A 17,072-nucleotide genomic window follows, 5' to 3' on the forward strand; every position below is an offset into this window, starting at 1 on the left:
GCTGTAAGGGGAAGTTTTGCGACTCCAGGCACGAGCCTACCTTAGTCCATGGCGTATGCCATTCACGGGGAATGGCACAAGGGAAAGGGGAGAGACCTGGCTATTCTGAGTAAGTGCCAAGGGAAAAAAAAAATACTACTCTGTAGTCTGCAATAAATCAGCATTAGCTTTACAATTAAAGGTTTGATTGTCTGGGGCCATAGCATGCTTTCCCTTGTGTGTCTGTGGAATGTGGGAATGGCATTTACTATTATGCATGTCTTCCAGAAATGGGATTTTTCATACCATCTTCACAAGACAGTATGCCCCCCTTCAGTCTCACCAGAGAGAGAAGAATGGCTCTTATCTACTTGGAAAAAAATTAGATTTCTTCAAATGAAATACCCAATACCAGAAGCTGTAAAACTAGTCTTTAATGAAAGACAACTAATCTCAAAGAAAAGCACTGTCCCATAACTGTGTCCTGAAGCTCTCTGAAACTTTAATCATGGGGGGGATTTTGAACCAGCAATTAACTTGCCACAATCATCTGTATCAAGCAATGAAATTTCTCAGATAATTTCCTACTATTTATTAATGGAAGTCTGGTATAAGGATGAACTGAAGAACATGATCATTTATGGAATTAAAACTTGAATTAAAAATACAGATTTTTGCTACACAGCAGCACATATTTCCATGACATTCAGAAGTGAATTAAAACACAAAAAAAGGGAAGGAGCCGAGAGTCACTTGATTTTCCTTTATTCCCTGAAGATATCTGACACTGAAGGTGGTCAGCTTCACCCAGGAACTAACCATGTAACTCATGTCAGCAGCAGCCATTTTACAAACATGACATGTATGCCTTTTCATAATGATGGAGTTGCACATAATTTTTTATAATCTTGCTGCTTTACTACAAAGCATGTCTGTGCTTCTTGTATCATAAATGTGTGGTACCTTCAGGGATGTCTCTTCATTTTGTGGTGGAATAAAAAGGGATGAAGTCTGCCCTAAGAAAATCTCCAGGACATCCTTTTCTTTTATCTCTCTTTGTTGATACTAAATAGAGGCTAACAAAAGGCTTTACTCAGCTGATACCCTGAAAATTTTGTGATGCAGTATATAAGAGCTCAGCATCTCTGGAAAAAAAGCTACCACTCTTTTTAAGCAGATTCAGTGAGCAGAGAATAAAGCTAGTGTAGGACACACACTTCTTGTTGCATGCACTCATTTTTATACCCAGTGTTTAGAAAGAAAAACTTAGACATAAATCTAAAAATTATTTCTCCCATAGCTAACGTGTGATGTCCCACTGTCTCCAACACATACGTTGGAGCGGGACAGAAAGGTTTATTGGCTATGGCAGGAGCACTGGGACTAGATGGCCTTTAAGGTCCATTCCAAGCTCTTAACATTCTAAGATACTGTGATTCTATCCAGCAGTGCAGTTCAAACTCTGTGATTATACAGAGATTCCCTCCCCCAAGGAAATGACCTAAAAGAAGCAGTACAGAAAGATTTTTTTTTCAGTAGATTTTGTCCTCAGGGGGAAACAGGTTATATAAATTGGATTTCTGCATAGAACTATCTTCTGTCTTGTGCTGCAGTATAGCAAACCATCTGAACTGCACTGACAGCATATGATTTACTCAAGTGCTGAACTAGGACATTGATGTGCAAGCACATACATTTGCTATAATATCTGTAGGCACCTCCAAAATTCACCTTCTCCAAACCTGCTAAATCTCAACAACAGTAGGATGCTGTGGGGGTGCCAGAGACACTTTCCATGTTCTCTCCATAGACGGCTGGAGAAGATAATGTAATTTCTAATTCTTCAGCAAAGAAATGTCACTCATCCAAGGCACTTTCCTTTTAGTCCATTAATTCCTGATGCAGTTTCTAAAAGAGAAAAAGTTCAAAATTAGACAAATCTCTCTAAACCAGATCTGAGCACAGAAACAGTGAGGGGCCAGTTGCTTAGTGATAATCACAAAGGCAAAGAAGAAAATACTGCAAGCCCTGCTATATCTACATGGTCAATGTGATGAAAAGGCCATGGCCTTGAAAGGGAAAAAACATTGAGCTGGTTTGTTTTGTTGCTTGTGAAGACTCCTTATATACTCATTCTACCTGATTACATCAGCAATCAGATTTTTTGACTCCACGATCGATAAAAAATTACTACTAAATAATGGTAGGGATTCTAACATATTGTTACTATGACCTTTGTAGCAAGGTCTTTAAAAGTCAAGTCGTATTCCTCAGCACAGGATAATTCACAGCACTTTGCACATACCTTTTCTTCCTCACATATACTTAAAATACGGCATTTAAGCACTATGAAACATATTTAGATGAGGCAGAAAAGATGCCAATGGTATGAAGGCTGCTCTGAAAAGTTAGTCAGTTCAGACTATTAGACAGAATCTATGAGAAGACTTTAATAGTAGAAAGCTACTTTTGCTAGGGCTGGTTTTATCAGCCATGAGGTCACTTATGAGGTCCCTTGCCCACTGCTTAGGACTTTTGGCCCCCTATTAGTCACTACATGGGACACAGGCAAATGGTCCTCCACATGGCAGGAAGATATCTCCAAAATAATTTCTGATTGTTGCCAGTCTCTTCCTGTTCAAGAAGCACAAACCAGAGCTTAGTGAAAACTCCTCTTTTTTTAGTGTTAATTCCTGATTACAGTGCTTGTGGTTACAGTGGCAAAAATGTGATTTTTATAATATAAACTATAAAAATGGCAGTTTTACTTACCTACCTGCTAAGTGCTTCTCACATTTACAAATCTCTCCAAAATAGAGAAGGGAGACAATGATTTTTTTTTCTTTCTTTCTTTACCAAAAGGTTCTCTAACTCTTTAGTCAAGAATGAAAGAGTAGCACTGCCCTGACCCATCAAAATGAAGGTGCACATAATTTCTAGCCCCAGAAGTAAGTTGTATATTTATACAATTTATGCAGACCTTGAGGGAATACACTACAAAGCCAGTAGTGCAAATGAACTAAAGATTAACACAAACATAATGAAACACCACAAGGGGAAATTCAGATTGTGCAGCACCTATACACATGTGTCAACAGGCCACTTCCACACTGCACAGTGGCAACATCCAGCATCCTCTGGATCCCTTTCCCTCAATAGACTTTGCATCTTAAGTTGCATTTCACAAAGGGCTGGGGAAGGGATGGTAGTGGAACGAGGAGCTGTCAGTCCTGGACACATACCTCGCTCGTGGCCACCATTGCAGCACCATCTGCTGGGAACACAAACACTTTGGACAAACCCTTCCAACACCAGTGTTTGCCACCACCTGTCCTAAACATGACAAACACAGAAAATTTCCACTTCCCTGCTTTTTTGCCCTTCTTCTCAGCAAATATGAAGGGATTAACCACCACAGGCTAATCAGACTGTTATTTGAGCAACTGACAGCTCAGAGGACTGTGCAGAAAGCAATAGGATATGCAGAAAGCTGTCATTTTAAGGTCCTATTCAATAAGTCATTTCAATACAGTTACAGGTTAGTGATGCTAAAATGAAGCCAGGAACGGGAGGCAGGGCCCTGTGGACTGAGAAAAGTTTTTGGGTGTTTAACCCTTGCAAGGAGACTGGTTTCAGACATTCAAAATTGAGACAGAAAGAGCAAGGGTTAATTCAGCTAAAGGTGCTGCTAGGTGAGAGATCTAAGCTAGTGAGCACAGCACTTGCTGAGTTATTATGTCAGTGTTAAATCTGTGGAAGAATCAGTCACATTTCCACAGTCAAAACTAAGCTTCGTTATAAAGTAGGACATCAACATCTTTATTAGCTATGAAAAACACCATGCATCCTCCCTACATTAACAACAAGAGCCAGCTGGAAAATTTTGGCAGGCTTTTATTTTTTCTCTCAGAAATGCATCCACTGGAGGAGTCTGAACCTTTGACAGAAATTAGAAAACTTCTACTCTGAAAGGATACCGCAGGACATAATTTCTGCAACCTCGGAAGGACTGGTTAAGGGTATAGGCAACACACTGAGACAACCATACTGCTGCTGTTGGAAATACCTCAATTTGTCCTTCCTCAGGGATCTCCTCATCCCATCCTGTTGAGTGGCACAGGCACAGCCAGAAAGGCATTAACGAAAAATGTCCAAACTTTTTGCTTACAGAAGGAAATACAGAGTGATATTTCTGGAGGTTCCACAGTTTTGGGGTGGGACATTTTTTGCAGAACCTTAATTCTTGGATCTCCTTCAAAAGCAACACAAAGCTGAGGATCCCTTGGTATGATGTAGCTTAGAGTGAGTTGAACTAAATGATATTATATTAATTTATTATCTTAGGAGAGGCAATTCATCTAGTTTGTTTGAATAACTCTTCCACTTCTTTTGGTAACCATGTGGACTGAGTTAGCACAGACAAGTCTGCTTGTGTGTTCAGACTTTCAGTGAGAAGTAACTTTTTATTCACTGAGAATGCCATCATGGATTAACAATCAAAAAAGGGTCATACATCATGTGTTTCAAATAAATGCTCCTGTTTATCAATGAATCAAAATATTACTAGGTTTTCATCTCTGCCTGGCCACAGCTTTGCAAATTCACTACACCACCATGTCATTTGCTCCACGATTGAACTTGCAAGCAGGAAAGCCATTCATTCCTGAAAAATCCAATCTACTACCCACAGCTTCTATTTCTCCTAAAACATTTTATGATTCTGGAAAACAATTTCTATCATGGGGATTTCATAAAACAGCAGGGAAAATTGATTGTATAAAACTATATGAATACCTAACTGTAACAACTTCTGGCATTTTAATTCAACATAGTTTAGTTTCCTTATTATAAAAATGGTTTAATTCCACAAAAGGTACATTTTAACATAGGAATTAATAGAGTTTGGATAATGTGAATTATCCAAATTCACAGTCCCGACAGCCCTGATTAATTATTTTTTCCAACTATTTTTAGTAACAAAAAATGAACAGGAGGGAAGGTCACTGTGACCAGCATTCTCTGAATCCAGCTGGAGACTGCTCGCAGCATCCATTTATAGTTCCAGTAGACAAATCCACAAGCACAAATATTTCTCAAGTGCTAAATCAATTAGTCAATATTTAAAGGCCATATATGATAAAATTCTTTGTTCAGTTGCCCCTGCAAATGTTACCACTGTCATCTCACATGTACAGGGCACAGCAGCAACTTGCAGGCTCTATCAGCTGATGCCTCACCTTGAGAATCAACGACACCCAAAATAATTGTCCCTGACCCAGTTTAAATGGCAGGCCTCCCCAAAAATATGACATGAAGGGTTATCTGGAAGGATATAATAAAAATGTATAGGTTGTGTGTCCTAGTGAATACTATTGCAGTGTATATAATTCCTTTTCAGAACAGTACCTCTTCATCTCCATTTGACTAATGAGGCGTGCTGGTTTAGTTTGGGTTTTATAGCAAAAACAGGCTATATACTATAGCCTTTTTATAGGCTGTGTACTAATTCATATTATATGGCTTGAAGCTTTCATGCATATGGTAGAGCAGCAAGAAAACAAGGGAAAAGAAATGGTAGTGTCCTCACAGAGCATGCCAGGATTTCTCTTTCCATAGTCTCCCGCTTCTCCTGTTTCTTTTTCTTCTCCCAAAATGCAGAAGTGTGTACATGTGTGAAGCCTGGCTGTGATGGCAGAGCACACTCTTCAGCCCATGGGGCCAGCACACGCTGGTCAAGCAGGTTTACCTGTCACCCTGAAAGTGAAAAACAGACACAAAACACAAGCTGAATGTTCAAGTGCGCAGAAGGTGAGGTCATAGCATGGAGAGATTTGTTGTTTGAATACCAGTTCTCATTGACATTGGGGTGTGCCCTTAGCATCTACTCCACATAAAAAGGCAAGACCAAGAAAACCCATCACAGTGCTCTATACAACCCCATGTGTAGCCTCTTGGCAGTGCAGTTGGTTCAGCTGCACCAACAAATTCCAAAATGCAGGACTTAAGGACTCGGTGCAGCCCCTGAACTGTTTACAGTAATTTTCCCATCTCACTCCACAGAAAACATTCATTTAGAGAAAGAGCAGGATGAGGGTATCAGAAAACAGGTCTCTGAAAAAGCATATTCTGTATATAGTGCCTCACTTTTTTAATGAGGCAGCAATTTGTTAATTCACCTTTCTATTTTAATAAATACAGCCTATAAAGTAAGGAAATGTATGCACAGAAGCCTGTAACTCCTCCAAAGAAAAGATGTTAGTTAAAAACATCCAAACAGATTCCTGATTGGAAATAACTCTTTGGCTATACATACTAATTTCATCAGTAGACAGAAAAAATAAGCTAACAGCCCCCAGGAAGACCACAATGCAGATTTATGTGACAAACTACTACCTGAAGATGAAGTGCAAATGTTATGGGTGGGTGGGGAAAAGACAAGGTACTGAGTGTATCCTGTAGCACAAGAAGAGGTTTCAATTCAGCATTTGCCCAGCCCTAAGCATCTGAATCCCTGCCAGCATCATTCTTAGCCCACATAAGGCAACTGACTGATTTCAGTTGTCTCTTTTCAGACTGTTGAGCATGCAAAATGAATACAAATACCTGGTTTTTTTCACGGTTCAAAGCAGAATAGGAAACTCAAGCATAAGCTGCAAAGATAAATACCTATTTGCATGTTTACAGAAGCAATTTTTATCATTCTAATGTAAATAAATATATATTTTTACATTTATTTGAAATTTCAGTACACAACATAAACTACATATATAAATTATTTTCCTTTAAATTCCCATGGACCAAGGAACAGTCCTGAAAAACATTCGGATGTGCCATGTATGGAAACATATTATTCTACAGAGGAGTTAATACTGCTTTACAGCTTGTGTGCCCCAACTTTAAGAAGTTGTTCCCTCAGGAACAACATTTAGGGCCTTCTGGTCATAAAGCTCTGCCAGCAATTTTAACTCCCTTGGAAGCTCTCTCCCCTCACAAGCAAGATGCCCCCTGACACCCACTCTTGCCTGAAACCCTGTTCAAGATCTTATAATCCATAGCTCTGTATTTATGTCCCAAGCATTTATATGTCCCAAGCAGAGGGACAAGACCTGGTATCTGTCATCTCTTTTCAGTGGATTCACTCATGTTTAATAAAAGGTGAGCCTTTCTTTCCATGGATGATTTCTCAACCACATGTATGTCCATCTTCCTGAAATATGCAAGAACTTAACATCCCTGGTCTCTATCCCATGACAGTCAAATTTAGACAAAATCCCCCAGTACTTACTCAGAGACCAGGAAGGAAAAACTGACATAAGCAGGCACACAAATAGTGAATGCAACACAATTGCTGCAGCCAAGAAAGAAATTGTCTGCCTTGCTGTTCTGACTGGTGTGTTGGACGGTGACAGCAACATTGCTATTCATTGAGAATTATCGCTTATTGCCAGCCTTCTTACAGGTGAAAGAGATTACAGCATTTAAAAGCAAGGCTCCTGAGGTGCAAGGAAGGTACTTCTCCATAGATACTGTAACATTAGAGAAGACCTACTCTTCTTCATTTCTGTACCCTGTGCTCTGTGAACACACAACCTCATTTCCTACCTGATCATCACCCTATGATTAATGCAGAGCACCCCAGTTATCATCTTGAGCAACATGCCAAATGTTGTGAATGTGAAATTACAGTTTTAATTATCATCATGAATTAAAGTCTTTAAACCATCCATTTACAGTGTCTCCTCAGAAAGTCTCCACATCTTCATGAAACTAGCACTTGAGATGGCTCATTCATTTGTCCTCAGCTGATTGACCTGGGGATCAGGAATATAACGACTCACTTAAGAATTCTACCAACATAACAGTAATAGTAACAGTAATATTACACTGAAAACCTACAGTGGGGTCATGACTTGTAATGGGGTTTCAGAGCTGTTGTGTTATATTATTAAAGAATGTTTTCTATATGTTGTGTCAAAGGAATTGCTCCAGAAAGTGGCAAGGCTGAAAGGGCAGTCCAGCAAATAATTCCTCCTATAACAGTGAAACATTTAATTTCTTCACTAATTACATATTTGTCTACACCAGAAAACACAGAGACATTCTGATCAGCTCTCTACAGTAACAGAGTAGTTGTTTGTGAGGCAATTACTCCAGAAATCACACTTTCCACAATTACTTATATGCTCAGCCTGACCCACCAAATGACAGCCAAGCCAAAGAGTGAACAGTCGTGCAGTTAGCACAGCATGCAACCTGGGCCATCATAAACACATCAACAATCCACATGCTGATTAGAAAAATATTTATCTAGGTGAAGAGGTGAAAAAGAAATTGTCTGTCCCCAAATGCTGGTTAAGCAGTAGGACACACAGGCAAGGAGTATTTAGATTTTAAATGAAACTGTCTTCTCATACACAGAATGCAAATAGCTGAGGTACCACTCAGAGGTTATGACCCAGCCACTCAGCCCACCAAAGCCTGAAGATACGCAAGTGATGTCAGTATTAAGCAAATAAATTATGCGGGATGCAACTCTATGCTGAATGGGTGCCTTGGTTTGACTTAGAATCAAAGAATTTTACCTCCAACCCTCACTACAGCACCTAGTATATGCCTGGTTAACCTGAAGATCATTTTCTGTTGTTTTCAAATGGCATAATTAATAACATGTGAAGAAGTAAGCAGATGAATACAAACTTAGGTAAATCTCTGTTCTACTCTGCTCCTTACTACACAGCAAGCTGTTGCACTCTTGTTTATGTGAACCACTAATGTCGGCTTTCATGCAACTCCTATGCAACCCATAGATTACCCAGGATATGTCAGTGGGAAAATGTTCAGTGGTTAAGTCAGTATACATTCCAAAATGGTTGCATGCTGCTTTGGTTAAGAGAAGCTATATAATTAGTGCACTGCACAACAGTCAGCATGGTTTCATCAACTGTAGAAGGTACTTCCATTGCTAAAGAATAATACTGTCTCCAAAAAAATTATAAATATGTAAGTAGCAGAAATTTCCTAGATCTGCAGCTCTAAAAACACAGAGTAACTGCAAATACACTCCTCAGGTTCAAAACTATATATACAAACTATGTGACATACTGGGAGATGTGGAGTGACCTGATGCTTATGGATGAATCACCCAAGGAAGAAAAGACACAGCAGGTTGTTCTGAGGCTTCACACTCAGTATGTCAGCCACCTTGACACTACTAAGCAGACAAAGATGTAAGGCCTTAATGGATGACCATGCACAAGAAATTGAATGTAAGAGCCAGTCACTCTCAATGCCTAACAGCAAGATGAATTAGGTCTCAGATTGGGGTCCCAGTTTGCGATTGATCACTGTCACTATTCAAAGTTCAGGCTCTCTTCACTTTTCCTAGGAGCACTGCTAAAGACGATCCCCCACTGTTTCTTCAGTCAGTCTAAACCACAGGAAAGTTTTCTATTACTGTGTTCAGTCTTCACCACTTCTTTCTGGTTTTTAAGAGTGGTTTTCTGAAGCCATTTGGGGTTTTTTTTTGTCTGAGTTCTGTCTGGCACTGTTTTCCCTGATTATCTAGTGGTTTACTGCATTCTATCTATACCTTACTGCACCCCTACCTATCTAGCTCTGATTTACCCAACTTTAATTTCCTCTTTTCCTTTCTTTTTTAACTTTCTCATCTAGAAATCACATTTTATAATCTTACTTTGGCAGCAAGATGGAGGTGTCATGCACTTGCTGGTGTGCAGATGCTTTTGTCCTAACTCCCATCTTTTTCATCCAGCCACTAGGTGTTGATTCTGAAGGCAGACTTAGTGGTAGGTACATGGTATGTATTATCTATGTGAAAGCAAACATATGTTTTATTTAGAGAATTTTAAAGATAAATTGAGACTGAATGTGTAGTCCTCTGCTTCACTAGTTAATACTCTATTGCTTGTGTATTTTTTAAATTTCTAATTCCAGTTAGCTAGCTAGTTTATTCTTAAACTTCTAAAGATACATGAATGAAAGGGAGTAAAACAGAATACAAACTATACACAGGAGTTCCCTTGTGGAACCTTAAAACCGATTAGTGCCACTTTCAGTAAGGTTCAGATCAGATGTGATCATCTGGAAAGTCAGTCTTCCAGAATAAATTTCAAGCAGTGTAATTACAAAAAAAAAGCAAATTATACAGATTACTTTCTATGATTGCAAAACCCAGTGTGAGAGATCCTTATGCCTTCTATGACTATCCTTTGACAGAAACAGAATTGGCAGAGGGAAACACTGATTCCATACAATCAGTAATTTTGATTTTCATGCTGTCACAATTCAGTAGTAAATTAGGAATCAGAGGATCTACCAAGAAATGCCAGATGGTTCATTGCAAAATACAGCAGCTGCCCATTTTCCTCCAATGACTCATTTCAAACTGGTGGAAAATCAAGTTACTTTAATCTGCCCTGTACAGCTCTATAATAAAAACAGACAGGAAAATAAAGGTTGAGGTATCCAGCTACTCACTGGATTCACCTAGTCTGCCACGCAGTATAATCACTCAGCAGTTTCACAAAACAGATCACGTATTTTCACTGAGGTATCTTTCCTCACACCACCCTACTGGTCCTTGTGTAACAGAGTTCACAGTGTTAGGGCAGGCAAGGAAACAGCTGTCAGTATGAACACCTACACAGGGGAGCTACCAAGGACATGAGCTGACCACGAACATTGTACCTCAAGCCCAATACGAGGGCAGTTAGTAGCATTCTCATTAGATGCCATGTCAAAGGTGGCTCTTGACTCAAGAGCCTGGAAGTGAAAAGCAAAAGCAATTTTGGAGGGATATACATGAATGGTTTGAGGGAAAAAACAACTTCTTACTTCAAAAGATTAGCAATATATCTATTTCCAAAGATATGCATTTGAACAGAAAGCAGGGGATAAAGAAGTTACTTTAAAAACATATCAATATTTACTATCTTTGGGTTCTAACTTTGTAAAACCAATAGCTCAGAACTGTTAATAAGTCCTTGGAGTTATAAAAGGATAGTTTCTCAGACATACTGGACTGAAACTCTTTTCTGTTTCTTTTTATTTCTATCACTTAAGGGCTTAATTTGCTGTGTTTTAGGAATGTAACAGACTAGACATACTCTTCAGAGCTCAGTCTCAGTTACTACAGCACTGCCAAACTCTTTTTCACCATGGTTTGCTAGAGATAACAAATCTATCCCTCAGCCAAGCACAAAGATGCAAGCAGTGTAAAAAGAAGGGGTCCAAAGGGACATTTTTCATATTGCTTCACTAAAAAAAAGGTTCATTTTCAAGGTAATTTTTTCCAGTTCCCTAGCTGAAAAAAAGACAGCTTAATTCCTGTTGCTAGCTGAGTATATTAGCAAATACAGCCCAATAAAAAATTTTTATTATTTGCTCACCTATTTAGCTGGATTATGTGTTTATATATTTCAATCTTTCAAAAACTTTTGGAAGATTGCTCAAATGTATCGTTAGATATGCAGCCACAATTTCTCCAAAGTAGCCATGTAAATTACATCTGTTGGGGAGATAAGTACACACACTCCTCTGAGGAAAAACAAAAAAGAAAAAAAAAAAGGAAAAATTTTATGGACTTTACATAAATGTAGTCACACAAGGTCCTTTTTCCCACTGGAAAATTGCCAGGCATCTCTAAGTATACTGGTAATTCTGGGAGAAAAAATATTTTGGGCACCACAATTCCCTTTTTACTTTCAGACACCTGGTACCTCATCTTTCTATTACTGTCTTGAAGTGTCTAGAATGAACAAGAAATCCGTGAAATAAAGAAATGGATCACCAAAAGTTGAATTAGTTCTAAAATTCAGACATGGCATTGAGGTAGATAACTATAAAAGTCAAGAAGAACAAGCATTTATCTTTCTTTCTAAACAAGATATAATTTTAAAATAAAGTTTAAACATTTCCTTACAGTATTACTAATTCAAATGTTGTTGGAATGTGAAAATAACTAATTTTTCATCCTGAAGCTGTTGATATGATTTTTAGAGGTTTTTTTCCACTTTAATAACCTACAGTTTTAATAAACACTTGACACAGGATTTCTTTAAATATGCCTATATATTAAAATTCTCTTATCTTTCAAGTATTTTTAAAAGATGGTTAAATTGATCCACTTTGCAAGACAATGTTTATACTACCTCTTTTTAGCAGTATTGTAAACTGAATGCAATCTGTTTTTTAACATAATCCACAGCTGCTTCAAAATGTCATTTCTGAAGCTCAAGTGCTTTTTTCAAAGTACTTTAATGAAGAATGCCTTTAATTAGTATTCATTTCAAGTAGATTTTTATTCATGTCACAAAAAATCTGGTCTGAGGAGAGTTCTCATCACTGCAAATAACTGACTAAATACTAAAATTCTAAAAATTAGAGTTAGCAGTAAGATAATTCACATGTCATTTTTCCAGATTTCCCTTACTACTGCTTTTCAGCATGTCTTCTTCGTCTTGCTATAAAACTTAAAAGACTCTGTTACACAATGAAGAGGGTTTGAAGTGAAAGGGTAAATGGTTAAATTTCACCAGAGCTGAATGTTTTATGTAATACCAGCCTTGCAGAACACTGATAATGACAAATATTGTGCAGTTAACTCCCTTTTCTTGGGTCCTTTCTGTCCCAAAGACCAGAAGGACAATACTGAGCCACGGGAGAAGCTGCCTAAGAAATCTGTATTTTCTGCTTTGATTAGCTTTAGTTAGCCATTTGCTGACTTTTTGTACTTAAGCATGTATGTGCAACCTAAAAAGATGATAAGCAAATGAAAGTGAACAGTTTCCCAGCTTCCCTGTTGTTCTTTCTTCATCTGTGGAGTGATTTTAGCAAAAATCCAACATTCTCTGTCTTTATTTGAACTGAAATGCATTACCTCTACCTCTGGATGGAGAAACAGAGATAAAGTGAGTTACGTGGGCTGAAGTCATATAGTGAGCCAATGCCAATTAGTAAAATACACCTTTCCAACTACTCTTTTACATTCACAGCACTGCACTTCTAGCAAGTTGTGACATAAAGCGCCTTATTTATTTTACATGGATCTCAAACTAGGATGTATGAAATGTGAACACCAGAAAGCACTAAGCCATGGTGAAATGAATTTGAGCAAGGTATTTCATCCCTCAGAGACCACCTGAGGCAAACACAAAGAGACTGCATGTAGGACACGGTCATTTCCCAACCATGTGCAATTCTGCTGACGGCATTATTGGCATTAGAGTACCATCTTATTAAGTTTAGTAATTCAGGATTTTCGTAACACCTGCCACTTAGATTCAGTCTTTGTACAACATAGGCTTTTTTAAGCTAACTTCTACATGTTCACATTGTCACGCAGTGGATGGTCCTGAAGCTTTGGTGTTGAAACTATCACCCTATTCAAAGCCCAAACATTAACTTCTATTGTTTTCTGACTATATAATCTATTTGAGTGATTTTCTCCCCCTAACTCAAGTCCTAAGAATCTGTGTTATTTAAAAACAAAGTTGATGTATTTCTCAGCACAAGAGTGACATGGAACACCTGGAGCAAGTCCAGTGTGGGTAACAAAGATGATTAAGGGGAGAATCTCACAAGGAAAGGCTGAGGGAGCTGGGCCTGTTCAGCCTCCAGAAGAGATGCCTGAGAGGGGACCTCATCAATGTCTGCCAGTATCTAAAGCGGGGGTGACAATGGAGCCAGACTCTTCTTGGTGGTGCCCAGCAACAGGGCAAGAGGCAACAGCCAGAAGGTGATGCACAGGAAGCTCTGCTGGAATGAGAGGCAGAATTTTACTGTGCAGGTGACAATGCGCTGGAACAGATTGCCCAGAGAAATTGTGGAGTCTCCCTCACTGGAGATATTCAAGAACCGCCTGGAGGCGATCCTGTGCCATGTGCTCTGGAATGGCCCTGCTTGAGCAGGGAGGTTGGAGCAGGTGACCCCACTGTGGTCCTTTCCAATCTGACCCATTCTGAGATTCTGTGAAACAACCGCATGGCGCCTCAGTGTTGGCGGGCTTCTGAAGCGCTGTGCTCGAAGCAGTAAACACTGAGGGGGATGGAGCACCTAACGAAATGTTCGAGCCTGGCCGTTTGCCCACGCGACTCCGAGCTCGGGGCGAGTTGGGCGTTTGCTCACAGGCTCTGCCAGTTCCACGCCGAAGCCCAGTACCCCGTGGCCGGGCCCGGCAGCTCCGCATGCCGCTTCGGGCGCCATGGGGCAGCACGACGGCTGCGCAGCGCAAAGCAAGACACGCCCGCCTGCCTGGGGGCTGCCAACACCGGAACAAGGCCGCCCGGAGAAGGCGCGCTCGCCACCCCCAGCGCTGGGTTTTAGCCGCGCAGGCGGCACCGCTGCAGCGAGCGGGCGAGCGCAGCCGGGCGGGTGTTCCCGCCGGGCCCCGCCTCGCCCGCCGCGCCGCGGAGCCGCCCTCACGCCGCCGCTCCACCATTGCCCGCCGGCGCGGCGGCGGCTCCGCGCTTTGGACGAGGCGTCGAGGGACGGATCGGTAGACGAGGCCAGGGAGTGAAGGAGAGAGAGAGAGAGAGGGTGGGAAAGTGGAGCGGGAGGCTGCAGGCAGCGGCCTTCTTGAATCTGGAGAGGTGCGGGGCTACTTCCTTCCCCGCCCTGCTCTGTGCAGGTTGCTCCGGGTGTGTGTGCGGGGGCGGGAGTGAGGGTGTCGGTGTCAGGTAGGGCTTTGTCGCTGGCCGTGGTTTTTCTCAGGGCGGCCTGGGTTTCCTTTGTGTCGGTCTGGACTCCCCCGCGTGTCCCCTGAGGCGGCAGCCTGGGAGGAATTGTTCCCCGCTCTAGGTCGGGCCTGCACCCATCGTGGGTGCCGAGCTAGCGAGGGTGCAGCGAAAGGTGCGCTGGCCAGTGGGTTTTGTGGGCTCTGGGACCGAGATGCCGCAGTTGAGGTCAGGGAAAGTGGTGACAGCCAGCGAAGTGAAGCAGGTTGACTCGGAGGTCAGCAGCTCCGGCTCTTCGGGGGCAGGGTGTGAGCCAGGGGAAAAGCTGTTAGTCAAGCAGGTTCCTCGCCTGGCACCGAAGAGGAAGCCTGAGCAGCCCTTTCCTTCCCTTCCACAACGTGACAGGCTCTCTGGCCCTTCCTTTAAGTGTTTTGCTCTTCCTTTGCCCGTGCAGAAGGAGCAAGGGGAAAACAGACAGAAATTCCCAGGTAAAAAAAACAAGGGAATCCAGCACAGGAAGTCTAGAAGAAAGAAGGGTATAGCTTCAGTTTCAGACACAGCTGAGTGTGAAGATTGGCAAGCAGCAGCCACGGCTGCAGAAATGTGCTGGCAAGAGACCCTAAGAGGGACAGGTCAAAACCAACAGTTATTTTTCTCAGGGACTGCTTTGCAGAATAAATTCCTAGCAGGAATTGAAAGGAATGAACATTGCTCAGAAGAACTGAGCTACTCAGGTTTCCACAAGGGTTCAAAGAGCTCAGGAAGAGAACATAAACATTCCTGTGTGGAAATAAAATTACAAGTCCCATCCTTAAAGGAGGAAATTGAGAGCACAGAGAGACATGGTTTTCCAGAGCCAGGTCTTCAATCCAAAAAGGTCACACAGAGTACTGAAGTGAAATGCACTGACTCCATAATATCACAGAATATGCAGATCCCAGATTTTTGGAAGAATTTGGGCACTCAGGAAGCGATGCCTGAACCAAAACCTCAGGAAGAGGTTGATACAGCAGAGAAGTTGAATGGGTGTCCATTAGTTGGATCAAGAACACTAGGGACACAGGAAAAAGGAAGGAGATGCTTGGGCAAGGAAAGTAAATCAGTGGTGAAACCAAAAGTACATGGTCCCAGAGAGAGGAATAGTTCTGCCTTGCTGGAACAGCATACACCATGTCCAGAGTCCAGGAAAGGAGGTCTGAGTATTAGGAACAGAAATGCATTGCTGTCACAGAAGCTGCAGGATCTGAGTGGACAAGAACAACCAATAGCCAGGAGAAAGAAGCGTTGCAGGAAAGAAGAGCAGCGGAGCTCAAGCCATCAGAAAGGACCAGACAGCCCAGGGGAAAGTGGTAAGCACTGGTAGAGCTCCAGTGTAGATGTACAGGTGTAGAATTTGGGCTCCCAAATTGGTCCTGCAGTAAGACCCCTTTAAAAACTGGCTGCTGATTTAGTTTGAGAAAAGCTAGGGTGTGCTTTGTGCTTCCCATACTATGAGTACCACCAGTCTTAGAAGGAGACAGATTGTCAGAAAGAGTAAAGGCTTTTTTTGAAGGAGAAAAGCAGTCTATTTAACACCAGGGGGAGGAGACCAGTTAGTCATTTGAGGGGGTAAAGAGAGGGAGGGAGGGGTATGGACAGAAGCAGTCAAGCGTCTGGTAGGAAGTGCTTGGAGTTTCCCTCAAAAGCATTCTTCATTTCTGCAGAGGTGGTCAGCCACAAGCAAGAAAGGGGGCAGCAGTGCCAGAATAAGAGACAGTCAGTTCTTCATTCATCTGTCTATTGCCTGTCTATTTTTGATTATATATGGTGCTGTCTTGTTTCTGTGTCTGCCTTTGTAGGATGCTGGGATTTGCTCTCAGAACTTTTTAGTTGCTGTTTCCTACAAAATCCCCAAAGATGTAGAAGCAAAATTATTGTGTTTTGATGTTTTAAGAGAATGTTGAGTCAAACTGGAACAATTCTGAAAGAGGAGTCTTAAAAGTCTTTATTTCAGGATGATTGTCTAAAAACATTCTTTTTACTTTTTAAGTGGATACATTCAAATTACAAATACTATAGATTATTAATATTTTATGTAAAAACCATATTTTGAAAAATTGAAGTATTAACATTGTGTTTTACCTTGAAAACAAAGGTCTAAAAAACCCCAGCATTATCCTAGTATGCTCTTGAGTCCATTCTCATGTCTAAATTTTCAGATACACAGTTTTTTACGTTATCAGTATTTGCTTTCGGATAAAAAGTAGTAGTCTCTAAAAATGCAAGTCCTTCAATTTTTCTGGATCTTCTTGGTCAGTCTGATGCATTTGGTTGGACTGTTTTTCTGAAAGATATTCTTATAAATAAGTGTTCGTCCTACAGAGAATCTGCTGTGTAAACACAAAATTTTAAGGCTGGACG

At 41.0% G+C, this 17,072-nt stretch overlaps 1 protein-coding gene and 2 long non-coding RNA genes across 6 annotated transcripts in view; 2 read left to right on the forward strand and 1 right to left on the reverse strand.

Moving 5' to 3' along the window:
* Window positions 1-1,004, forward strand: LOC147655821 (uncharacterized). Its single transcript, XR_015276352.1, has 2 exons — window positions 1-109; window positions 268-1,004. It is a non-coding gene; the product is annotated as an uncharacterized LOC147655821 (long non-coding RNA).
* LOC147655822 (uncharacterized) lies at window positions 729-14,372 on the reverse strand. Its single transcript, XR_015276345.1, has 4 exons — window positions 13,579-14,372; window positions 11,388-11,535; window positions 5,567-5,733; window positions 729-1,887 (listed from the first exon to the last, which is right to left on the reverse strand). It is a non-coding gene; the product is annotated as an uncharacterized LOC147655822 (long non-coding RNA).
* TOPAZ1 (testis and ovary specific TOPAZ 1) overlaps window positions 13,579-17,072 on the forward strand; it is a 40,455-nt gene continuing 36,961 nt past the window's right edge. For 2 of the 4 annotated variants that reach the window (XR_015276314.1, XM_086850303.1), the window contains exon 1: window positions 13,579-16,021. Coding sequence is in view for 3 of the 4 variants with exons in the window: in XM_086850303.1 (XP_086706429.1) it covers window positions 14,887-16,021 (1,135 nt within the window). In the remaining variant the exon portion in view is untranslated. The remainder of the gene's footprint in view (window positions 16,022-17,072) is intronic. The other 2 variants (XM_086850313.1, XM_086850307.1) reach the window with 2 other exon arrangements.

This window comes from Cyanistes caeruleus, chromosome 1 (assembly GCF_971803275.1).
Source record: "Cyanistes caeruleus chromosome 1, bCyaCae1.hap1.1, whole genome shotgun sequence".
NCBI lineage: Eukaryota > Metazoa > Chordata > Aves > Passeriformes > Paridae > Cyanistes > Cyanistes caeruleus.